This window comes from Oryx dammah, unplaced genomic scaffold (genome assembly GCF_014754425.2).
Source record: "Oryx dammah isolate SB20612 unplaced genomic scaffold, SCBI_Odam_1.1 HiC_scaffold_15, whole genome shotgun sequence".
In the NCBI taxonomy this organism is placed as follows: domain Eukaryota; kingdom Metazoa; phylum Chordata; class Mammalia; order Artiodactyla; family Bovidae; genus Oryx; species Oryx dammah.
In genome coordinates this window covers 23480772-23506323 of record NW_024070199.1, presented here as the reverse complement: position 1 = coordinate 23506323, position 25552 = coordinate 23480772, and the positions used below count along the sequence as shown (strand labels likewise).

General features: G+C 47.8%; 1 protein-coding gene across 1 annotated transcript in view; it reads left to right on the top strand.

Moving 5' to 3' along the window:
* The first annotated feature begins 15376 nt into the window (after nt 1-15376).
* Nucleotides 15377-25552, top strand: part of SLC6A5 (solute carrier family 6 member 5) — a 51143-nt gene continuing 40967 nt past the window's right edge. The window contains exons 1-5 of the mRNA XM_040256551.1: nt 15377-15439; nt 15746-16285; nt 18867-19005; nt 21636-21767; nt 22118-22291. Coding sequence (XP_040112485.1) covers nt 15377-15439; nt 15746-16285; nt 18867-19005; nt 21636-21767; nt 22118-22291 — 1048 coding nt within the window. The remainder of the gene's footprint in view (nt 15440-15745; nt 16286-18866; nt 19006-21635; nt 21768-22117; nt 22292-25552) is intronic.

Here is a 25552-nt window from a genome sequence, read left to right as displayed (position 1 = left end):
GTAGTTCCCTGACTAGTTCCCTGGACTCACTGCATTGGAAGTGCAAACTCTTAACCGCTGGACCACCAGGGCAGTCCCTTAGATAGGCCATCTTTAGCTGGGTTGCCATGTGCCCAGCTAAACTTAATTATTATGGGAAAAGAGTGAGGAATAGACCTAGCAGACTGCCTCACGCAGCTCATGGCATCTTTTTCTCATTCTGGGCCTGACAATGGTCCATTCCTTAGGTGAGTAACCTTGATTATGCTCCTTTTTAAGAAACACCCTTCTGCTTCCCTTATCGTTCAGTTGGTAAAGAATCCGCCTGCAATGCAGGAGACCCGAGTTCCATTCCTGGGTTGGGAAGGTCCACAGGAGAAGGGATAGGCTACCCACTCCAGCATTCTTGGGCTTCCCTTGTTGGCTCAGCTGATAAAGAATGCACCTGCAATGTGGGAGACCTGGGTTCGATCTCTGAGTTGGGGAAGACCCCCTGGAGAAGGAAAGGCTACCCACTTGGATAAATTACACATTTCTCTGAGACTCACTTTCTGCAGTTGGAAGGAGATAATAAATCTTGTTGTGCCTAACTCCAGTATTCTGGCCCAGAGAATTCTATGGATTATACTATGGGTTGCAAACAATCAGACACGAGTGAGCAACTTTCACTTTCACTTTCTTCTCCTGCAAAACACACACACACACACACACACACACACACACCTGTGATTCAGCCCAGAGGTGTGGGCATTAGGCCCTTGAATATTGGAATATAGAGCTTCAGGTTCCCACGATCGCATGGTAGTTTATAATCACCTAGCTCGCTCCATTCCATTATCTTATTTGATCTTTATCTCAGCTTTGAGAGTTAGTCACAACAAGATTTATCATCTCCTTCCAACTGCAGAAAGTGAGTCTCAGAGAAATGTGTAATTTATCCAAGGCAGCACAATTCATTGGTGCTAGACTCAGGGCTGCTGATACCTAATTTAGAGCATTTCCATCTACAGCTAGGGGAAAAGATGGAAAACTGGAACTCAATTCAATTGGAACAAATTCATTCATTCTTATTAGTAATTTTATGGGATTGACAATGGTTGAAAAACAAGACAGAAAGTTTACCTTTCTCAGATTGAAAATAGTTGAAAAACCAGAGAGAAAGTTTACCTTTCTAAGGCATTTTTGCACCTCCTGATACCTCTCTTCCAACAGCTACAAGGATCAGAAACATCATGTTCTCTTCTGACAGCACAAATATGTCTGCTGTTTGGGGCCTCCACTATGATACCTTATGGTACAACACTGTCTGTCCACTGCTATCTTTGTTAACAAGGGTTTTTATTTATGGATACTGCAGGTGTCAACTAGCTGTAAGGAGGAAAGCCCTATAATAAAGTTTACACCAGGATGTAAATGTGTAATTAGTTGTTCACGGAGTATTTAAAGTTAAAAAAAAAACTTGGTGATGCTCCTAAATGAACTTTGAATTGGTAGAATTCAGGGGAGTCGGTAGCCAAGTAAAAAATCTTTGAGTTTGGAAGGTTCTTTAGGCATAATGGACTCCTTTTACCAATAAGTGTCCATATATAGTCAAGCTATGGTTTTTCCAGTGGTCATATATGGATGTGAGAGTTGGACTGTAAAGAAAGCTGAACACCAAAAAATGATGCTCTCAAACTATGGTGCTGGATAAGACTCTTGAGAGTCTTTCGGACTGCAAGGAGGTCAAACCAGTCTATCCTAAAAGAAATCAAACTTGAATATTTATTGGAAAGACTGATCCTGAAGCTGAAGCCCTAATACTTTGGCCACCTGATGCGAAGAGTTGACTCACTGGCAAAGACCCTAATGCTGAGAAAGACTGAGGGTATGAGGAGAAGAGGGTGACAGAGGATGAGATGGTTGGATGGCATTATTAACTCAATGGATGTGAGTCTGAGCAAACGCCAGGAGATAGTGAGGGACAGGGAACCCTGGTGTGCTGCAGTCCATGGAGTCGCAGAGTCAGACACAACTGAGCAACTGAACAACAACACCTTTGATTGCTATGGTGCCCAGAATCTTTTCCTGGCAGGAAAGTCTGCCTTAGAGTAAGACCAAGGGATCACAGCAACACATTATCATTAACTAAGACCCACTATGTCTTTAGCTCTCTCCTGGGCATATTATTTGAATGACTTAATTCAAGCCTTAGAACAATGCTATCAGTAAGGAGTGATGGACCTTATATTACAGATGATAATAGTAAGAGCTGTCGTTTTGTTTAGCCTTTGAGAAGTGAAGTTGCGCAGTTGTATGCGACTGTTTGTGATCTGATGGACTGTAGCCTACCAGGTTTCTCCATCCATGGAATTTTCCAGGCAAGAGTACTAGAATGGGTTTCCACTTCCTTCTCCGGGGGATCTTCCTGACCTGGGGATCAAACCCAGGTCTCCACATTGCAGGCAAATGCTTTACTCTCTGAGCCACCAGGGAAGCCCCAAGTTAGTAAAGTTAGGGAAGTTAGTAAAGGCTAAGTTTTTACTATGCATAAAATAAGATATGAGGTTTTGTAAGGTTAAATACATTGACCAAGGCCGTATTAAAAATTAGACTTCAAACCCCAAGCCCTATAATTCGAAATTGGTGCATTGCTTCCTCTGATACCCTCAGTTCGACCACTAACACTTCTTCATCTGGGCAGAGAGGTTACTGGGGATGGGATTTCATGTATTCATCCTTCAACTCCACTTTTAATCAAATAATCTAGTACAAAAATTTTTTAATATATTGACTGATATGTTTTTTATATTTCTACAATATCTTCATATAGAGAAAAGTGTTCACTATATATTTGAAAGGATTACATCCTATTAAGAAAAAGCAAAAGTATACATAGATGACATGTTTCCAGTTTAGAAAGAAAAATGTATAGATAGGTACAATCTAGGATATTTACTAAGACATTCAATGGCTATAATCCTATAATAGAATTAAAATTTGGAAGTGAATATCTTTTATAATTATAATGATGTCCATCATCTCTCCTGTACTTATATTGATAACTGTAATTGACTGTCCTCCTTTTTTGGGTGGGAAATTTCTTCCCCTTCCATGAGGTCAGGATGGAGCTTCCATTCTCAGCATGCTGCCTCACTGCACCCAAGAAGCAGACATGTGACCAAGCCTGGACCAATCGGTGTCTGGGGTGACTGGTCTCAATGGGCAGCAAACTAAAGTGCTCTTGATATCCACCCACACTGCTCTGTCCCTTCTCGGAGCTCACCTGCAACAGTGCTGGGCAGTTCCCAGAATACTGATGGCTTCCCACCTCTGACACCCATGTCTCTCTTGCTTCTCTATCTCGGACATTTTTCCAGTGCTATAGAAACCTGGCTCAACCCAAGTGCAGAGTGTTCACAAGTGCTGGGGATTGACACCCTCAGGGACCATCCTCAGCCAATTAGGGATGAGAGTCTATGGATGAATCGCCTCCTGGCTTCCCCGTCCCCTGGTGGGAGAATTCTGACCTACGTTCCATATGGTGCCTCTGAGGTACCCACCAGACCTGCACTCTAGTTGCCCACAGTGGTAACTCACTCATTAACACCCTGTTGACTCTTCTCCCGTCTGGTGAACTTTCTTTGCCCCCTCGTCTATGCTCCCTTGTACCCTTTCCCAAATACTCTACCTGCACCAAAAGCCTTGTCTCAGGGTCTAACCTATTAAGGTCTTTTCCCAAAACTTCCCAAACTGAGGTACAGATGTAGATATCTCTTTCCCCTTGGATGATAATCCATGAGCATGAAATCTAGAATTCTGGTGGCATGACTTCTGTAATCTGAGTCTGAGAACATGTGACAGATGGACCAGCAGAGTCCAAGACTTAGAGAACCCTCATGCTGTGAGCATCCTGGGATTCAGCCCACCTTGAGATCAACTCCACTCTGACCTTGACCTAGACATTACATTACTTTATTATCTTGAGTTTCAACTAGTTTTGAATTGAGTTTCTGTCTCTTGCAAGCAAAAGAGTCCTGGTGGGGTGACGTTCATTTTCTTCTTTTTGCTTATATTTTTCTCTCATGCAATACACAAAAGCTTTTTATTAAAAAAAAAAAAAGTGGGCAGAATAGGGGAGCTCCTTGGTGGTCTAGTGGTTAGGATTCGGCTCTTTCACTGCCACGGTTCGGGTTCAGTTCCTGCTTGGTGAACTGATATCCTGCAAGTTGTGTGTTATGCCAAAAAAAAAGGCAGAATAAAGTTTTAAGGAAAAAAAGAAAAAAACAATGGAAATGTCTTTGACAGTGTCACCTAAATAGCCCATGTATGGGCAGAGTTCACCCTCTTCTCTTACTATCAGTGAAACCAGGCCTTTGTGAAACAATGGACTCAGTGAACCATGAGTCTTCACAGGCAAGCACACTCCCCAAATGCTCCCACAGTGCTGAATGACAGGGCATGTTTCCTTTGTCAGCTCCACAATCACCCCGACTCATAGAGTGATTTGGATGTTGCTTCTCATTTGGTCCCAAAGCTGTGCCCTAGTTAATGACTTGGAAAACCATGTCATCATGCATGGAATCTGCAGAATCCAGGGAGAGCCCTGAACCAGGCATTTCCACTGCAGAGCAAGCATTCACTGATCCTGCATGTTTTAACAATGTTTGTGTTATTTCTCACAACTATTTAGTCATTATAAATCCTGTGTAAACAGATGGGCTTATTTGTTTGGTCCTAAGAGTTATATTAATAAAATGTGGATATTGTGCATACTGATAATTACAAATATTTGTACTTACCAAGTAATATTCTTTCCATTGAAAATGCCTTTATGCTAAAGAGAAAGCTGGTTTAGTCTTTACAGAAACATACTAAGGCTTTATGTTCCTGTGGCTTTTTTATAGCCAGAAGTGTTCACAGATTGCTGGGTATTTCTGGGAAGAGGAACGGAGTAAAACACAGAGCACTGTCACCCTCTGCTCAGAGCATAGTTATGTTTTCATACACAGCTCCATGTCTGTATCTTGAGGCAAGCGTCAACGAAACAAAATAAAACTGGTCCAAATAAGATGGTTCTGGTTCTCAAAAATGTGTAATTCCTTTCAACTGTAATTCCATATTTAGAAATCTGCACTAAGAATCCAGATTAGAGCTGTGAGCAAAGATATATAGATAGATATAGATAAATATATAAATAGTAGTATTTATAATAAATATTGGAAGCAATTCAAATGTACAATAATTACTTATTAGTTAAATTGTAGTGTATTCATATCATGAAAATCTGTGTAGCAATTAAAAATAATATAGATTTCATGGCAATGGGGAAGAGCTAAATCTACAATATAAGTGAGAGAAAAGGCAGATTGTTCAGTCACTAAGTTGTGCCTGGCTCTTTGTGAGACCCCATGGACTGCAGCACGCCAGGCTTCCCTCTCCATCACCATCTCCCAGACTCTGCACAAACTCATGTCTGTTGAGTCAGTGATGCCAGCCATCACTGGGAAGCCATCACCCTCTCATCCTCTGTCTCCCCCTTCTCCTCCTGCCCTCAGTCTTTCCCAGCATCAGGGTCTTTCCCAGTGAGTATGCTCTTCGGATCTGGTGGCCAAAGTATTGGAGTTTCAGTTTCAGCATAAGTCCTTCCAATCAGAATTCAGGGTTGATTTCCTTTAAGACTGACTGGTTTGATCTCCTTGCAGTCCAAGGGACTCTCAAGAGAGTCTTCTCCAGTACCACACTTTGAAAGCATCAGTTCCTTGGCTCTCAGCCTTCTTTATGGTCCAACTTTCATATCCGTACATGACTACTGGGAAAACCATAGCTTTGACTATGTGGATCAACCTTAGTTGGCAAAATTATGTTTCTTCTTTTTTAGTACACTGTCAAGGTTTGTCATGGAGAAGGCAATGGCAACCCACTCCAGCACTCTTGCCTGGAAAATCCCATGGATGGAGGAGCTTGGTAGGCTACAGTCTATGGGGTTGCGAAGAGTAGGACATGACTGAGCGACTTCACTTTCACTTTTCACTTTCATGGGTTAGAGAAGGAAATGGCAACCCACTCCAGTGTTCTTGCCTGGAGAATCCCAGGGACGGGGGAGCCTGGTGGGCTTCCGTCTATGTGGTCGCACAGAGTCGGACACGACTGAAGCAACTTAGCAGCAGCAGCAGCTAAGGTTTGTCATAGCTTTTCTCCCAAGGAGTAAGCATCTTTTAATTTCATGGCTGCAATCACCATCCAGTGATTTTGGAGCCTCCCAAAATAAAATCTGTCCCTGTTTCCATTTTTTCTCCACCTGTTTGCCGTGAATGGCATGATCTCAATTTTCTGAGGACAAAAACTTCATAACATGAAAGTCTAGAACGCGTATACAAAAATATTAATAGGCTGTATTTTGGGGTGTTGGGAATATATACTTTTATGTTCTTCTTTGGGCATTTCCAGATTTTCTGTAATGAGCCTGAATTATCTTTATAATCAGAAAAACAAAATGAAAAAGCAAAAAGGTAGAATAATGATTTAGAGAATGCAGTAAGGTGACATAAGAAATCAAGAGGTTATCCTGTGATTTTTAAGTCACTCATTCAAAAATACTGAGGGGCTACTCTATGTCAGTACAAGTAGAAGTGTAGAGGCTTTGAAAAAAACCAAGCTTTTCTGCCTTGGAAGGCTTTACAGTGGAACAGCACTGGCCAATAGAATGTTCTGAAACGATGGAAATGTCCAATGCAAGTAGCAATTGGGCTCTCAGAATGTAGTTAGTATGAATGAGGTATAGAATCTTATATTTAATTTTAATTAATTTAAATGTATAGAGCTGTGGCTAGTGGCATCTATAGAAGAAAAGGCATACTTGGAAATAATTATAATACACTAGTGCTAGAAAAGCACAGAGCATGGAGATATTAATTCTGTTCAAAAAAGCCTCTGAGGGGAGATACATTTTGGGCAAGGAGTCTAAAGGTGTAGTTAGGAATTCACTCTGAAGGGAAGAGAATTTCAGGCAAAGGGTATTGCAGATGCAAAGGCATAGAGTCATGACTGTGCCTGGCATTTTTGAGAAAGACAGAAAACAAAAAGCAAATAGAAAAGGAACCAGAAAAAGCTCAGAAAACAAACAACAAAACAAAACAGAAAAGGATACCAGAAAAAGCTCATGTCCCCTTAAGAAGGATGGGGAGAATACAATTTGGCAAAAAGTCCAGTAACATTAAGCTCTAGTGGAAGGAGTCTTTTTGCTACATCTCTTGGGGAATAGTGTCAATCAAAACCCATAATCTCAAGGTAGGAAGAGCTCTTACTCTGTGCCACGCACTGTACTAGAAGCTTTCATATACTTAATCTCATTGAATTACTACATTTTACTAAAAAGGAAAGCAAGGCTTGAAAGATAAGTAACTGCCCAAGAACACACAGCTAGTAAGTAGCTTAACTTGGATTCAGACTTCTGACTCAGCTAATTCTAAAGCCCTATTTTCACTGTTGGGGGAGGAAATGCCAACCCACTCCAGGACTCTTGCCTGGAAAACCCGATGGATGGACAGAGGAGCCAGCTAGGCTACGGTCTATGGGGTTGCAAAGAGTCGGACACCACTGAGCATATCATGTTAACCCACCCAGAAATAGGCTTAAATAGAACATAGAAACATTCTTTAGTGGAATGCAGACTCCACGAGTTTATTCTTAAACATATCATGGGTCATTTCTAAGCCATAACGGTGACATCCCAGGGGAAAACTACCATCATGATTAATGAACTCTGAGTTGTCTATCAAAGATAGACAAAGACTGAGCTGAACTCTTCCAGGCCATTGTTCGATATGATCTCATACCGTATCAAATGCTGTAGATTACTAGAACCAATAGAACAAAATTTAGTGCCAATGTCCATGTCCCCTAGGCCTGATTTACAAGGGCATTACCAAATGACAAAATCTAAGGTTCGGAAACCTATCTATGCTGCCTGGCAGCTCCCATTGGTGTAAAAGATCTTGAATTTTCAATGTCCCACTTTCTGGGCCACTGTCCTCACCCTTGTGTCTTTTTGAACCTTACTCTGATTTGACTCAATAGCCTTGAGTTAACTCCATCAACTGCCTATACAGTAAAGCTTCCCAACTTCTGTTCTGCTCTACTTGTGGGAATTCCTGCTAGGTTTGCATGACATTGAACTCAAATCTTACCACCACCCTCCATCCCCACTAATTAGGACAGCAACAGAAGGCCAGGGGAAATAGGGACATTCAAGAGAGAAAGAAAAAAGACTCTTCTTTATTAGCATTTATTAAAATGTCAGTTCTCTTGTCCCATTCATTGAAGTGAAGTGTTAGTTGCTCAGTCGTGTTTGACTCTTTGCAACCCATGGACTATAGCCCCCCAGACTCCTCTGTCCATGGAATTTTCCAGGCAAGCATACTAGAGTGGGTTTCCATTTCCTTCTGTAGATCTTCCTGACCCAGGAATTGAACCTGAGTCTCCCACATTGTAGGCAGATTCTTTACTGTCTGAGCCAGCAGAGAAGCCTACTGCATGTATTAGAAAATTTCTTTTTCTAATAGTGAATATATTTGAGACTTGGTCTCTTTCAAAACGTGTTCCCCAACTTTGGTTGGGAACTGAGAACAGAATAAACACAGAAGACTTAAATTTGGATATTGATTGCTAAGTAACCGCATATATTAGAAAATTTCTTTTTCTAATAGTGAATATATTTGAGACCTGGTCTCTTTCAAAACATGTTTCCCCAACTTTGGTTGGGAACTTAGAGCAGAATAAACACAGAAGACTTAAACTTGGATATTGATTACTAAGTAGTTATCCCAAACATATGCAACCATTAAAGTAGGTCTTAGGACTTCCCTGGTGGTTCAGAAGGTAAAGTATCTGCCTGCAATGTAGGAGACCCAGGTTTGATCCCTGGGTCAGGAGGATCCCCTGGAGAAGGGAATGGCTGTTTGAATATTCTTTTCTGGGAAATCCCATGAACAGTGGAGCCTGGTGGGCTACAGTCCATGGGATCGAACAGAGTTGGACATGACTGAGCGACTAACACTTTCATACTTTTCACAAAGCAGGTCTACCAAAAGAATGATTTAAAAAAGCAGTGGGGAGTGGTGGTTGTGGGGAGGCAGGGGAAAGAAGTGAATATGTTGTTGTTCAGAAAAATATCAATGTCATTATGGAATAAGAAATCAGAAAATTTCAGTTTAGTGTTGTTTGAATTTAAGTTATAGCTTAATGGACATTGCAAGAATGGGGGTAGGTGAGCAGAAAATCATCATATTTTCCAAAACTATGTCCCCTAAAGGTTTTGATTAGACCCTGGTTCCAGCCCAGCAGAGCTAGGAGACAAACAGCAGGACTTTAGGAAGGAGGATTAGCCAAATATCAGTAGCTGAGATCCTTAATTAACTGAATTCATTTTCTGAGTTCTACTCCTTAGAGAAAGACAGTCAAATAGATGTAGGCTTAATACTTCCTAATGAAAGTAGCCTGGTGAATAGTCTCATTAATTAAAGCAGTAGGTTTTAGTACTGAATTTTTTCTTTTAAAACTTGTTTATATACATTTTAACATAAATTTATACATATGATCCATTACAACCATTTTTTTCAAAGTATGCTCTTTTCCTTTTCTTCCTTTTTTTTTTTTTTTACCTCTTGCCCTCTCCTCTCTGTTCATGTCAATGCCCACACTGCCCACCAGTAATCCTAGGCACTATATAGTGCGTGTGCTTCCACATTTTACTGGAAGACAGACACACACACACGCACAGACTGGAATGATATACACGCTTTAGTGTATCTGCCATTCTTACTTATGAGAATCTGTCCAAACCAACTGTATGGCTCTAAACCATTCTTTTCAAGGCTACAAAATCATTTCATGCTTTAGACATACTGTTGATCTAATGTGGATTTTTTTTATCCTTTATAAAAAAGAGATGATGCTAGACTTTGTTTCTTAATTTGCAAGTGACCTTGAACACTCTCTTCTCCTACCTGGACCTCCGTTTCCTCACTGTGAAGCAGACATATGGGACTGTGATGACCTTGAACGTCCTCTGCATCTTGTTGTAAACTTCTCTGCTTCTGCGCCTGCGCCCACTGTCCTGTGTTTTGCTGCAGTGAACTGAAAATGACCACTGTTGCTGACTCAGGAACAAGCGTCCTGCCTGTCTGAGTCTCGTTATTTTGGACCTACATTTTACACACAGACTAGTTGCTTCCAGGCTCCTCTGAAATGCTATGGTGAGGGAGGCATGCCCTGATTAGTTGGTGTCCCCCTGATACCCAAGGTTCAAGGGAGAACTGGACGGTGAAGCTGATTACAGAGATCTAAGGTTCAGCTGAGTACGTTGAGATGTACCTTCACCTAAACAGGACACACTCCGAGCAGAGCAGGCACTGTGTTTGAGTACTTTCTCAGGACGCTCTCAATTGTCTTTTAATGAGGTAAATGCTTGATTGTCACGTGACCACACCACTGACTGAGGAGGCCAAGAGTTGCACAGTGGTTATCTCCCTTGTTAGGCTTTCTATCCTGTGCATGTTTACCAACAGTGAATCTTCTGGACCACGGAGAACTGGATTTATTTGCTAGATCTAAGGGGCTTCAAACAAAGAAAGAATTATTTGTTAAATCTAAAGGGCTTCAAACAGATAATTCTTCAAGTCTGGAAAATGACCATTTGCTTATTGAAAGAATACCAGGCATCCAGCCTCAGGGTAGGTACTTCACGGGCATACTTCCATTTAATCCACAAACAACCCTTTAGGGAGGTTAATGCATATTCTTACTATCGTCATTTTACAGATTGAGAATTTCTCCCCAAGGTCACAGAGCCAGGAGGTGGTGTAGTGCGTCTGGCAGCACCCACATTCTTAACACAGAACAACACTCCAGTAGAACCAGGCACTAGCAGACAAGAGGGACAAAAATACCGCACGGCTTTCCTGCTGCTTTCTGTCTCCTGAAACCCACGTTGAGCCCATGCACCTGTCATCTGTAGAAGGTTTAGGTCTTTGTGGCTCCCAGCAAAATCATCTGAACATAGATACAGACGATGGACCAGAGTCAGCACTGACTTGGGCTCAAATTCTGGCTCTGCGCTCTGACCTTAGGCAAGTTTCTTCACCATTCTGTCAAACTGGCCGGGCAGCTGTTTGTCACCTGCTGCCCTGCGGACGCGAGGAAGCTGGCACCGCAAGCGCCAGGCTAACACCAGAGCCAGGGGTTGTTAAACACAGCTTCCTCTCCCTTTTCTTTCCTCCTCTAGCGCGGTTGAAGGCAGCATCTTGAATGCCAAAGGCTGGGCTCCTAGTCTCCCCTGCCTGGGTCCCAGTTTGCCCCCTGTGACTGATACAAGGGCTGGCGTCAGGGCTGCCACTGGATGGCCTCTTTTTCACTAAATTCTGTCCCCTCCTCACCTCCACATTCCGCCGGGTAGACACGAGTTTTCAAAAATAGCTATTTATTTGCTTAACTGCAAGAGGAGGAGGGGGAGCAGAGCGATCGAGGGCAAAATCAATTACTATTTTTCATCTTTGACAAAGTAATTAAGGCCATAGTGACTGGCTAATTCCGACCGAATGGCTGCGCGTTGATGGATGCGGATTTACGGCCTGCTCGGCGGCGGTGCTCAGAGCCAGATTATCACTCCAAACAGGCGGCGGCGGAGGGCGGGGGATGGAGGCCCGCAATGGCAGGACCGGAGCCTTCTTGTATTTTAATACTGCGGCTCCCTCCTCGGCGCTGCCCGCCCCGCGCTCTCCCCAGCCCTCGCACCCCTGCCCTGCTGCTAGGCTGATGCCCGCCACTCCACACCCCAGTCGACTTCAGATCGACCCATCTAGGTCTCCCCGCTCCGCACTCCCCTCCCCTCTGCACGCGGCCCCTCCTCTGCAGGATCTAGCCACTGGAAGGGGAGAAGGTGGGAAGCCAAAGCTGCGCCTCCGCTAACGCCCTGCAACCTCCGCTTCAACCACCTCCAAAGGGCCTGACGCACGTCGGGCCCCACGCGGGAACCGAGTGCGCACTTGGTCGGGGAGGGCCTGCGGAGGAAAGGTCAGACCCGGGGGTGGGGGGCTGAGCCAGGGCTCGGGGCGCAGGCAGCAGCACGCCGCCGCCTCTGCGCACTTTGCTCTCTCCCGCCCGGGTCGGGATGTCTGTGCGCCCCGAAGCGTCGGCGCGCTGGCATCTGGCACTTGGCGGGGGCGGCTCAAATGCAAATTGCGAAAACTGACTTCGAAGTCGTGACTGTCTTTTGGAAGTCAGCCCAGGGCCGGGAGGGCGAGGCCTACCCGGATCTAAGGGTGCGCATCCTGGCGCAGAAATTCGGGGCTGCCTTGCCTGCCCTTTACCTAAGTTCTCGAATCCTGCTTTGACTTTTTGCGGACTGTTTGGGAAGAAGCGCCTGGCAGAGCCCATTGGATTTCCCGAGGCTCCGGGAGTCCAAGGTGTTTCCACGATCCCGCCAGGGTCGAAGCAAGAGCCCCTTGTGGGATTCCTGGCCTCACCTGCTCTTCTCACCCTCCTGTAGCGAGAGCCCACCACAGTCCCACTCCACTTGCCTTCTTACCCTCTCTGCCACCTAGCTGGGTTTCCCTCCTGGAAAGCGCTATGGGGCCCCCAGACGGCCTTGTGGTAGGGTTGGGAAGACTCTCCAGGATTCGAAGGTGACTTTCTGAGCCTCCGTCTCCCGCTTTCTAACTGGGAGTTTCTCAAAAACTGTTTTTGAAGCTAAATGGAAAAGCCCATTCATGGAAAGCCCTTGAACGATTGTTCAGTGTTGAGAGCTTAATAAATGTTCAATCAAAACTGAAAGAGGCCCGAAGCTCCCCGCCCCGCCCCCCAGTAAACTTGGGGAGGAATGGCACTTCAGGGAACCTCTCCCCCCTCCATCATCCTGCAGACGGTGGGTCCCTAGCCGGCTGCTCTTGGAGGGGCAGAGCCAGTGAGCTGAGGCATCCGTGTGCACTGGCGCGGCTCGGAAGGAGGCGGAGGGACCCGGCAGGAATGCCCTGGGCGCCCACCGCAATCTGCCGCCGCAGTCTCGCCTGCGGGCGCCGCAGCATTGTCCTCACGCCGCGTGGGGACAGCCCAGTCGAGTGCGACGCCGCCGACCCAGAGGCAGTGGGCACGGCTGCGGGCAGCAGGGTAGGGACAGAATGCTTTGCGGAGCTCCCCATTTCCAAGGCCTGGGGTTACCTGAACTGACTTGGCCAGAGGGGAAGCGTTTGCTACGATTCGCCTGCCAGGCTCCAAACTACCCCTTTTGTAAAGATGTCTTCCCTGTCTTATGATTGCAGTCATTGCTTTATACCAGCAGGAAAGCCCGTCCTTTTTCCCCACTGCGGCCACCCTAACCTCAGTATGGTAGAACGTCCTCTGCTGGCACCCGGAGGGCCAGCCCTGCCGCCCAGCTGCCGCGGATGGTGATTTGGAGGGTCTAGGACACCTTGTGCGTCATTCCCTGCCTGTGGTGGATTTTTATCAACAGGGACAGGAAGAAAGAATGGAGTTCCTTTGACTTTGAAAGTGACCTAAGAACCAGATCAATGTTGGGAATAATTTCTTTTTTATTTCTCTATAATATTGTCAGAGGAGCTTAAAACATGCAATGAGAATAATCCTAATTTTACTTAGGAATGTCTCCTCATTGTGTTCATGGAGATAATGTAGAAATGCAAACACTAGACCTCAATTTTTTTAAGCGAAGACCTATTTTTTTAAGGATTCCCCTCAACACTATTTGACAGGGAGGTTGGGAATCTGAAGTCAGGTACAGGCAAGGTTGGTACAGCCTTTTAAATGCAGGGGCCCTGTGCACAGCTATTGCAGGGCTGTGGTGCTTCCTGCGACCCTCCATCTCTTTAGCATGGTACTGCGGAATCCTCTTCCTGCAGGTTTGGAGAGGTGGCAAGGGGATCTAGCCGAGGAGAAAGAAGGAAACACGACAGTGATTTAACTCCTTCCCCTACGCCCACCTCGGCAGCCCAATCCGATCCATTGGTGGCTGCGCCTCGGCCTGGGTGCAGTGGGACGTGTCCCTCTCATGTTTCCCTTAATTAGGAGGAGGAAAACTGTCATCCCCTCCCGCCGGCTTTGGTTTAGTAATCAGACCCACATGAGTCACGCCGAACACGCAGCCCCCTCCCGCCTGAGTGACAACTGGCCAGCGTACTCTCAGCTGATGTCCCTTTAAAACTCGAATCCAAGGGGGTAATGATTTATCAAACTTGTATTATCAAGAAAATGTCAAACGAAGGGCACCTTGCTTTGCACTGACGCAAACCCGGCCTTTCCCAAGGAGATATAGAAAGCGCCTCTCTTGCTGGAGCCAAACCCAGTCTTGTCAATAGCTGGTCTCACTCTCTACTCGTTGACTCTGTTGCCCGTTTCAGACATGGTGAGTGTTTGCTTTTGTTCTTTTAAGAGGAGAGGGGGCTGCGAGGGTAAGAAGGGCAGATTCGTTTTGGATATTTCTTTGTGAGACGTTCTATATATTCTGAAAGGCAAAGAGAAGACAACCATAGGTACATTATAGTTGTGAGCATCACCTGGGGGTGGGAAAGAGGTTTCTGAGGCTCTGGAGCTAAGAGGTTGGAGGTGTCTCCCAATCCCGCTGTTCTGGGAACTGTCCTTGGTGCTGAAAAGCCAGGTGCCAGTACTGAAGAGAGCCACGGAGTACTAGAGGCTATTGAGACAAGAATGCTGGCTGGAGCTGAGATACTTAATTTGGTGCACATTAAAGAATTCTGACTTGTGCATTTGTGCAAGAAGGTTAGGTGTGGCTGAGGTGAAGGTAATATGATTATTCTTACAGTATAATAGTAATTGGTGGTACTAATATTTATGAAGCCCTGAAAGATAACATGAAGAGAGAAAGTGAATGAAAAAAAATATTGCTGGCAGTTATTTTCTTTCTCAATTGGGAGAAAGCAAGTGAAAATTAGTAGTCCTGAGTTTCAGTTCCTAAGCCAGTATAGGGGCATGGGTATTAAACTCTTGTGAATAGCTATTCTTGGGGAGTGGGGAGGACCAAAAATCTTCTCAGGTTCTTTTGCATATCTAGGAATCTGGAAGTGAATGTAGGCTGTGTAAGATAAACGTGGTTACTGTCTTGTGTTTTAAATCTGGTTTATTGTTGTTCTTGCGGGGTTGTTGTTACTGTTTGGTCATTTTCCTTATCCTTGCCTTTACTACCTGGCAGGTGTGGGTAGTTTTTGGATCGCTGGGATTTACATAACAGATTTGGCCTCTAACATTTGCAGGTGCCAGGGCATCAGCTATTGTGGCCACAGCTTGTCTATCGCTTATTTAAAAAAAAAAAAAAAAAAGGCAGCAAATGTGCATTGTTGAATGACAAAGGAAATGGGGCGGAAAATTAAAGAATCTTTCTACATTGGTGATGGGGACCGTGGGCGTCCAAAGCCATGATATGAAATCCAAAGAAGGCGAGGAGCTCGTGGCTGTAGGGCTATTTCCACCCTCCTCTTCTCCCCCCTTCCCAAAAACACTCCTGCATCTTTTTTTTTAGTTCACCTTCTATCAGGGAGGAGAATATTAGCTTCCTTATGTCATCTAGTTATTGGGGAGACAGACTGAGAAATATTGATTACAGTTTTTCTTGGAGAAGGAAAAAAAAAAAATCCGGATTTCCATTTGTTCCCTGGATCTTATGTCTGGATATGAGTTGTGAACGTCTCTGTATGTGGATACAGGTATTTTTAAAGGCTGCCGTGACTTGTTTTGCACGAACTTCACGTTGTGTTCGCAGGATTGCAGTGCTCCCAAGGAAATGAATAAACAACCAGCCAACAGCCTGGAGGCGACGGTGTCCCCGGGCCACCACGATGGCCCGTGCGCACCTAGGACGAGCCCGGAGCAGGAGCTTCCCGCGGCCGCCGCCGCGCCGCCGCCGCGTGTGCCCAGGTCCGCTTCCACCGGCGCACAAACTTTCCATGCCCCCGACGCGCGAGCCTGCGAGGCCGAGCGGCCCGGAGGAGCGGGGTCTTGCAAACTGAGTAGCCCGCGGGCGCCGGCGGCCTCGGCGGCTCTGCGGGATTGGAGCGAGGCGCACTGTGCGCAGACCGCCCCTCCTTCAGGGGGAGCCGGGCCCGGCAACGCGCTGCCTTGTAAGATTCCGGCCCTGCGGGGCCTGGAGGGGGATGCGAATGTGAGTGTGGGGAAGGGCACCCTGGAGCGGAACAATACCCCGGCCGTGGGCTGGGTGAATATGAGCCAGAGCACCGTGGTGCTGGGCACGGATGGAATCACGTCCGTGCTCCCGGGCAGCGTGGCTACCGCTGCCACCCAGGTAAGCAGGTCGGGCTGGAGCCGCGCCGCCTCCTGCTCCCCAGCCGCGGGAGAGGCGAGCCAGGCCCAAGCGGGTGCACGTGTGCTGATGGGGAGACCGGTTGGCAGTGCCAGGCGATGGATGCGGGAGGCAGCTTTGGGGCTTCGGAAACACGCACTGCGCTGGGGGGTCGCTGGTTCAGCGGCGGGAGGGCTGCCGCAACCCTGCTGGAGGGCTCGAGACCTCGGGAGCTGCCACTATCTGCCCCTTCCCAGCCTCAGTGGTAGTGGCGATCCAGGTGCAGACTCATCACGCAGTCGAGGCGTTTAGATTCTTACCCCTTTCTGCAGACAGGACTCCCCCTCTTGCTAACCACTGGATCTATTTTTTATTTTTTAACTTAATTTAAAAAGGATTAGAAAATAAAGAGAAAAACCTGGGCGGGGAGAAGGGAGGAATGATGGTTTAGTCCTGTGGGCTTTGTACTGCAAGTTAGGATAATCGTGAGAACTCATTTGATAAGTGGTTTACATGAGGCCGCTACTGAAGTTAAGCCTCAGAGCCTATCTTTTCTAAAACCTGTACCTAATTTCGTGTATATATTTTTCTTAGAGTACTCCTCTCAATTGTATAAGCTCCAGGCCCTACAAACCTGGATTCACCTGTGCATTTGATCCTTTAGGTTCAACCAGAGGCATGAAAAACCCTCAAAGCAAATCCCAGTCCTGAGTGGGGGAGAAGGCAGCTGTTGCTGGTGGCCCCCCTCCCATACAGGCTTCTGTCTTCTCCCATGCCCTCCAGTCTCTCCCCTCCTTCTCTGATTTCTCCCCTCCATCCTGTTTCATAGACTTCAGCTCTTCCTTTCCCATTGCGTGCCTCTCCACAGCCTCCTCTCTTCTTAGCTCAAGGGCTAAGCCTGTGTATCCAGTGGAGGGGGGGGGGCGGGTTTCTTGAACCAGAACATCTCCCTGTGTGAAACCTAGGGTTTATGGAGCCCTTCTTAGTTACTCTAGTGTTTGTAGACTCTCTCTCTTACACACACACACACACACACAGTTATCCACACAGCAAGAGCTCAGCTGTTAAAATAACTAGAAATGGATGTAAGCTTAGGCTTTCCCACTCGCCCTAGCTCTTGGGGTCCTCTTCTGGAGCGTTTGACTGTGTGCATTAACTGCCTGTGACAGCATGCGCCCAAGAGTGTGACCCCAGGTGGAGGCAGAAAATTTGTCTCACATGTCTTGCTTAACCTCCGCACTGCGGCAAAAGGAGCCGGAACTCCCACCCTTTCCAGCCCTGGAAGAATTGAAGGGGGAGGGCGCTGGAGATGGTGTGTGTGTGGGAGGTGTGTAGCGGGGATATTAAAGATGGTCCGTGTAGATCAAGCCCTGCCTTTCCCTATTTTCAGCTCTGCCCATCTTTCTGATTCTCATCTTTCTGCCACCCACCTTGCCCCTCCTCCTCTCTCCCCCAGACCTCCTTCCCATCTTGCCAGCTGCTTCTTTATTCTCCATGGCCTGTGGAACAGGGTGGACAGGCCAGAATGTTAGAATAGGAGGTGGAGGGTAATGGAGGAGGGAGAAGGTGACTGAGAAGGACCAGGGCTCAGGTCCCTGGAAGCTCTGTGTCATGTCCAGGTGTCCCGAACACTTTCTGAGTTTATTTGCAGTTTTTCTTTCTGCTTTACAGTAAGACATTCCAGAACCAGGGACTGCCCTAATAGAGCATGTTAGCGTGTGCTTGGAGAGGTGAGCCCCCCAAACCCATAGACTGCAGGAGCAGGAGGGTGCCTCGCAAGACTGTGATTCTGAACACTTCAGTTTACACATGGGGACACAGAAGCTCCAAGAGAGGCCAGTGGCTTGCCTGGGGTTATCCAGCTGGGTAGGATAAAGTGTAGACCAGAACTCAAGGTTTTTGATGTCCTGTCTCTTTCCATGTCTGTTTCTCCGTCCCTCTCTTGTTTCACCCCTAAAGCTCCCTCCTTCCCATCTCCCTTTCCCTAGAGCTGAAAGGCGCCCCGTTAATGAGCTGAGAGGCAGCTTCTGCCCGTAGGCTTTGGAGAGAGTGATGCAGGGGCTCTGGCTGGCTTCAGGCATTGCAGCTCTCTTTCTGGCCTTAGCATGGAGTCCAAAAAAAAAAAAAAAGGGAGAGAGAGATAGGTGTGTGTTGAGGAATTTGGGGAGGTAGGGGATGTTTAGGAACCTGCTTGCTGGGAACCCTAGGCATGATATTGGGGCCTGCTTGCCAAAGGAACTCTTGGTCAGGGGTTAGGGATGGAGGGATCTGCTTGCAATCAACCTACAGGTTCAAGGTTCGGGGGAAGCTGCTTGCTGGTGTGATTTGACTGTGGGATTTGGGGAAAGAGGGGGTTCAAGAGTCTCTTGAAGATGGATCTTCACATCAGAATTGGGAGCCTGCCTGCTGAAAGTGTGCAGGGTTGAGGGGTCAGGGCCCTGCCTGCCGATGCATCCTCGTGTGAAAAGTGGGGGCCTGCTTGCTGGGAAGGACCCTCAGCTTTGAGGGGGGGTGGGGGTGGAATGGGACCTGCCTGCCGGCCTACCTAGGGCTGTGATCCGACAATGTGCTTTTCCGCCTCCAGGAGGACGAGCAAGGGGATGAGAATAAGGCCCGAGGGAACTGGTCCAGCAAACTGGACTTCATCCTGTCCATGGTGGGGTACGCAGTGGGGCTGGGCAATGTCTGGAGGTTTCCCTACCTGGCCTTCCAGAATGGGGGAGGTATGGCTTTTCCGCTCTTTCCCCCCGTGGCAGGGCGGGCACTTGTGGGTTGGTGGGGGACACGGAGCAGGAGATACAGAATCTGGGACTTGGGCTGAGAGAGGAGGCTCCGGGCAGGCCCTTCACCCTCCAGCTCCATCCCCTGTAGGCATCTGTGGGAAGCCAGAGAGCAGGAGCTACCATACCTGGTTGGTACTAGATCCAGGAGGCTGGTATCTGGAGATGGAGCTCAGGGGCGAGATGGGTTTCCACAAAGCCCCATTGTCCCCTTGGGAGGCTGGGTCCTGATTCAGGTGAACACTGATGCAGGCGAGTTCAAATCCTAATTTAGCCCACAAGTATTTCGGTACCCAGTGCCCTCCTCGCACATGAATAGTTTTAGAGCCAGGAGCTGTGCTGTCCTGGACATCAAATTAAGTATATGGTAAGATAGTAACCTGGAAATCTGAGCCTACTGGGCACTTGGGTCGTGCAGAGGACAGGATGCAGGCGAGCCAGGAGGTGGGTGCACAGAGCGGCTGGGGGCTGTGCTCTTGAGAATCCAGTAGAAGCGCTCACACAGATACGTCCTCTTGGGAGCAATCGGGACTTATTTTGACTTTAGCAAAAACAGTTTCCTTTGCATTTGTCCTCACTGGGCGGAAGGAAAACCGTTTCTAAAATGGAGTGGGCGCCAGTCACGCACGCACCAGCTGCCAGGCCTCTAGGATCCATTGAGCCTCTCCTGTACCCACCGAGGAGGAACCCGGCACATCCAGGGTCCCCTTTGCTTGCCCTGGCAACACTGAGGCACCACAGGGCGGGGCTAAGTCAAGCTCCCTTTGCAAATAGGAATTTGCACCTCGGTTTCTCTTTCACAGCTTCTCAACTGGACCAAGGAGATAAGAAATGCGCCCCTCGCCCCATCGGGTTAGGCAGCTTAAGGGTTTGGGTTTTGTTTCTTTGTTTTTTGGTCTCTGGGTGAGCTCTCCAGGTACGGGCAGGAGGGACAGGTGCAGCGCCACGTGATGATGAAAATGGAAAAATACCTTAACACCCCTCCCCCTAATTCCAAATTAGGACACTGTTGACAAGTATTTATGAGGAGTGCAGGGTGGTTGCAATCAGGGAGGGGTGCCCTGGAAACAGAAGAACGCACGCTGGTCACACACTGACTGCCGCCCCAGCTGTGTTTCGGCTCAGTTCTCTGCAGGGAGTCCCCAGACCAGGGTGCTGTGATTAAGCTTCCAGTGCCAGAAAAGGGGGCAGACAGCTAGGGTGGGTGAGGGAGGGAGTTCCAGTCCAGGGAGCACGGCAGCTTTGCAGCCAGAAGCTCTGCTGAACTAGTGAGAAGGGCTGAGCTTTCCTCGCCCGCGATCTGGGAAATACAAAGATCTGAGAAAAAACACGATCTGAGAAAAACTCCACCTGCATGGGGAGTTGAGTCCGGCCACCAGGGGGGAAGGCAACCTCTTCTGCAAACACCGGCTCCAGCCCCTTCGAGGGAATGGAGGGGAGGAGATGGAGGGCTGGCTCGCTTCCTCCCTCTCAGGAACAAAAGAGAAGGGTTGCATGATCCACATCTTTCATGAAAAGATGAAGATCCTCAGGAGAGGATAAATCAAGAGCCCTGGTTTTACTCCCCAGCAGTCCCTGGCCTTCTTCCTCTGGAGAGGCCTTGCCAGGAAAGACCCTTCCAGCAGGAGGAACTGACAAGAGAAAGATCAGCTTTCCTTCTGTGGAGTCCAGTGTTCTGGGCTCTGGTGTCATGAGTCCCCAAATTGGTTCTGACTGGGCAACAGCCCTCCCTGGTCCAGACCTTTCCAAAGATCATGGCTATTCCCCAAGCTCCTACCAAACAACCCCAAAGAATCCTTGAGGATGAAGAACCCCCAGGAACCCTCAGCCAGTCTCTGGAGACCTGCCAGCTCCCAGAGCCCTGGCCTGGGCATTCTAGAGAACAGAGAGGAAGGATCAACGTCATCAGAAGCCCACAGATAAGACACCCACATAAATATTGTCAAGTACCCGGTGTTGGGAGGGGAGGTGCTGTGGGAGGGTAGAGAAGGGAGACTTCCTGGAGGAGGAGGCATTTGAGCTGACCTTGAAGGACAGAAGGGACTTCTCACATGGAGAAGGAAGTGGAGACCTGTGTGAAGGCTGAGATGGGGGGCGGGGGGAAGTATGTCTCCACCACCCATCTTGTTGGTAGAAGGTGTGCAGGTGACTCAAGTCGAGGGCCTCTGCAGTCTAGCTTAGCAGATTTGGAGAGCTGGGATGCCAATGAGATTTCACCAAATCGGAGTCCAGCAGCGAATCAGAAGTGTGGAGTGTAGATTTGTTGAACATTGGAAGGAAGGGCTTAATTTGGGGACGTTGAAGTACTAGACTAAGAAAAAGAAAAGAATAAAGTGCAATCAGCATGCAACCCTCAATGACCCCTCCAATGGGGAATTGAAAAAAATAGTGTGGTTGCAGGGAACCCTGGCACTGTTTAGAGGATGGCTCCTATACATCCCTGGGTGCTTGCAGTTGAGCTGGAATATCAAAAGCTTCCTGGAGAAGGCAGGGAATTCGCTCCCCGAAGGGGAGGATGGAGCCTGCCCTCCTGGGCCTCTCTCAGCTCTCACCTCCCACTCTCTCTTTCCAAGGTGCTTTCCTCATCCCTTACCTGATGATGTTGGCTCTGGCAGGGTTGCCCATCTTCTTCCTAGAGGTGTCCCTGGGCCAGTTTGCCAGCCAGGGGCCGGTGTCTGTGTGGAAGGCCATCCCAGCCCTGCAAGGTGAGTGCTCCCTGCTTCCCAGCTGCCTCAGCCCTTCCCCGCCCTCTCTGGCACCAAACGGCCCCAGGGAGTGAGACCTGCTTCTGTGGTTGGGAGAACCCACTCCTTCCTTCTCTAGTTGATCAGTTTCACCACTGGGGCCCTCTGAAGAATGGCCCGAGATCATCTCTGGCATCACCCTATTCCTGGCAGAATGTCTCGATGTCCCTGGTAGGCACAGAGTCTACTCCACTATTAATGTGTCCATCTGTAAGAGGGAGCCAGCACCTACATTCCCCTCCCCTGTGCCCAACCGTAAGGATTCCACAGGACCTGGAGGAAACGAATCCCTGAAACTTTTGCTTCCACAGGCTGTGGCATCGCAATGCTGATCATCTCCGTCCTAATAGCCATATACTACAATGTGATTATTTGCTACACACTTTTCTACCTGTTTGCCTCCTTTGTGTCTGTGCTGCCCTGGGGCTCCTGCAACAACCCTTGGAACACGCCAGAATGCAAAGACAAAACCAAACTTTTATTAGGTAAGTTTGGATATACCTGCACCAGGTGAATTGTTCATTCATTCATTCATTCAGGGAGGATGAACTGAGTGCCTGTTATGTTTGTCAAGTTCTATACTAGATGCTGGGGGTACAGAGATGAGAACCAACCTCGAATATAGTTAATTCTAATATTTAAGGAACTCATGGCCTAGGCTGGGTAATCAAATTTTTGTTTGCTCATGAATAGCTGGAGTCTTTGTTGAAAATGTAGAATTACAAGTCCACCAAGTAGTCTGACTGACTAGATTTGGCTAGAGTGGTGTCCCCTGGTGACTTGTGCGCATGGTACAGTCTGTAAAGCAATGAGGTCTAGAGTCTAGGAGAGTGAGGCACGTGAGCCTGGGTCCACACTTCACACGATGCTGCCCAGAGCATGAGGTAACACATGAGAACAGACGCTTGACCTACAGACCTCTGATAGAAAGGAACGAAGCAAACGAAGTGCCTAGAAGAGGGGAGGCTGTCTGGGGAGGCGGGGAGTGTTCCTGGGGAACACTGGTTCAGACCTGAAATACTCTGGGGCTGGGGCTTGGGGGAACTGTCAGTTTGTAGGTCAAGGGCAAATGTGTGGCAGTGAGGAGGAGCAGGGCAGAGTGGCTGGCACAGCTTCCAGTGTGTAAGGCGTTTTGCCCCTGGTGGTACGTGCCTTTGCGTCAGGTAACTTCTCTCTGGGTCTCAGTTTTCCTCATTTGAAACGCAGAAATGCTAACAACATTCTTCATGGGCTTACCTCATGGGATTGCAGTAAGGAGAAAAGAAGTGGAGGACGTGATCCTAGTTGGAAAGCGCTAATAGAAGGTGCTAGTATCAGATGCCTTTGAAGGTGCTGATCATTTTCATGAACACCGGTTAGCACGAAGTTTCTTCCTTCCCCAGCATGTCTATTACTCCCTTCAAGCAGTCAGAATCCTGTGTCTCTTAGTGTTGGTCCCCCAACCCAGCTCTTTTGCCTGGACAGCCTGCATGCTGCAGAACAAGGAAGTTACTTACACGCTTTGAGTGTGTAAGAGAGAAAGATGACCCATCCCTTACCGCCAACCCCCCCCCCAGAGATGCACGTTCGTAAAGGCGGGAGCTCACACTGGAGTGCTTTTACACACCCGTGCATGGAGGTACACAACACATCCAGCCTCCACCTGGACGAGATTGCAGGAGGACTGACGATGGAGAGACATGCTCATCAAATTCAAACCCAGGGCAGCTGAAGAGCTCAGGACGAGGATTTGTGGGATTCCCTGCAGTGGGGACATGCATGGACATGAATTTGAACAAACTCGGAGAGATGGTGAAGTACAGGGAAGCCTGGCATGATGCAGTCCATGGGGTCCCAAACAGCCCAACACTACTTAGCGACTGAACAACAGCTGGTGTGGGGCCCACTAGCGGAATGACCAGGAGTAACTGCCCGTCTAGACTCTGGGCTTCCGTGCCTTCCTCTTTACAATCTCCCCGTGGATGAACTCTAAATTTAGGAGCAGTGGTTCTCAGCCCAAGCTGTTGCACATGGAAATCACCTGGGAACTAGCAAATCAAGACATCACTTAGGGTCGAGCCCAGACTGAGTAAATTGGACCCTCCGAGGATGAAGCCTAGCACTGCTGCTGCTGCTAAGTCACTTCAGTCGTGTCCAACTCTGTGCAACCCCAGAGACGGCAGCCCACCAGGCTCCCCGCTCCCTGGGATTCTCTAGGCAAGAACACTGGAGTGGGTTGCCATTTCCTTCTCCAATGCATGAAAGTGAAAAGTGAAAGTGAAGTCGCTCAGTCGTGTCCGACTCTTTGCGACCCCATGGACTGCAGCCTACCAGGCTCCTCTGTCCACAGGATTTTCCAGGGAAGAGTAGTGGAGTGGGGTGCCATTGCCTTCTCCAGGGGATGAAGCCTAGTACTCTGTAAAGCTGTATGTCTACAGTTCCCCAGGCATACCCAGGAGTAGGAACCACCAGGCTGGCTCTTGCCCACAGCCCTTAATTAGTCTTTCCTTAACCATGTTTGGAATGGAATGCCCACCATCTTGCCCTGTGCTCCCTACCGGCTCAGAGCCACCTTTGCAAAGCCGCTGAGAGAACTCCACTCAGTAAGCTAGCTGTTTGCAGATTCACCATTGACAATCTGCTGCTGGAATGGATTCCGGAAACTGGTTGCCATTTTGGCAAAGTGCATTGTCCAGGACGTGGGGTCTGGAGTGGAGAAAAGCCTCAAGTCAGTCCAGTGCCCAGACTGTCCATCCAGGATTGTGTCTGGGACAGAAGTCACTTTCTGAAGGAGCGCCCGCTCAGGGAGGGTTGTGGCCTTGATCCAGCCTCTAGGGAAGCTTCCCTGGGCACTTCCATCAGGGCCTTCTTGGGTCATGGTGATCGGTGTCTTGCAGCTGTCCCTTGGGAGGGATGGTGGTTCAGAAACACTGTTCCCTCTGCTAACAATATCCACTAGTATTTATGCAACACAGTGAGCCTTAACAGTAATAGCAAGCATCACTTACTACACATGAACCACTGTTAAACTCTTTAATAACTCATATTACCAATGTTAGGATGGACAACAAGCAACATATGGGTTTAATTGTTATTTCCAGTTTATAGGTGAAAAATCTAGAGCTCAAGTGCATAAAGCTAGCTCTGTGGTAGACCTAGGACTGGATCCCAAGTCTGCCTGCCTCCCAAGGCCATGGTCGCAACCACTCCTTAGCCTACACAGCAGCTTCATAAATGATGTCTCTGCTATTCCTAACTAGAGCCCTATGAATCCCAAGAGGCAGATGACACAGTCACTATGTTACAGGTGACAAAGTGGACTCCAAGCCTCAGAGAGTGGAGTATCCAGTCACATGTCTCCAGGCAGAGTCAGCACCAGGATTTGGGTCTCAATGACCCCCGATTCTCTGCTCATCCAGAGCTCCTGAAGGCTTTATTCTGTTGGCCTTGGCAGAGTGACATCTGTCCAGGTGTTTGTAGCTGAGATTCTATGGGGTTTAAAAGAAAGCTCATTTGAACAGTAGTTTTGACTTAGTAATACCACTCCTGGAGATCTACTGTTAAAGGAAAACCAAAGACACAGGTGAGGACTATTCAAGGTTGTTCATTGTAGTCACATTTATAGTCTAGGAAAGCACGGGAAACAGATAGTAACAAAAATTCAATAATTCCATGGTTCAAATAAATTACAGTGCATTTTTTAAAGACTAAAGAATACTTCATAGTCTTTAAAAATGAATATGCATAAAACATAGGGAAATCAGCAG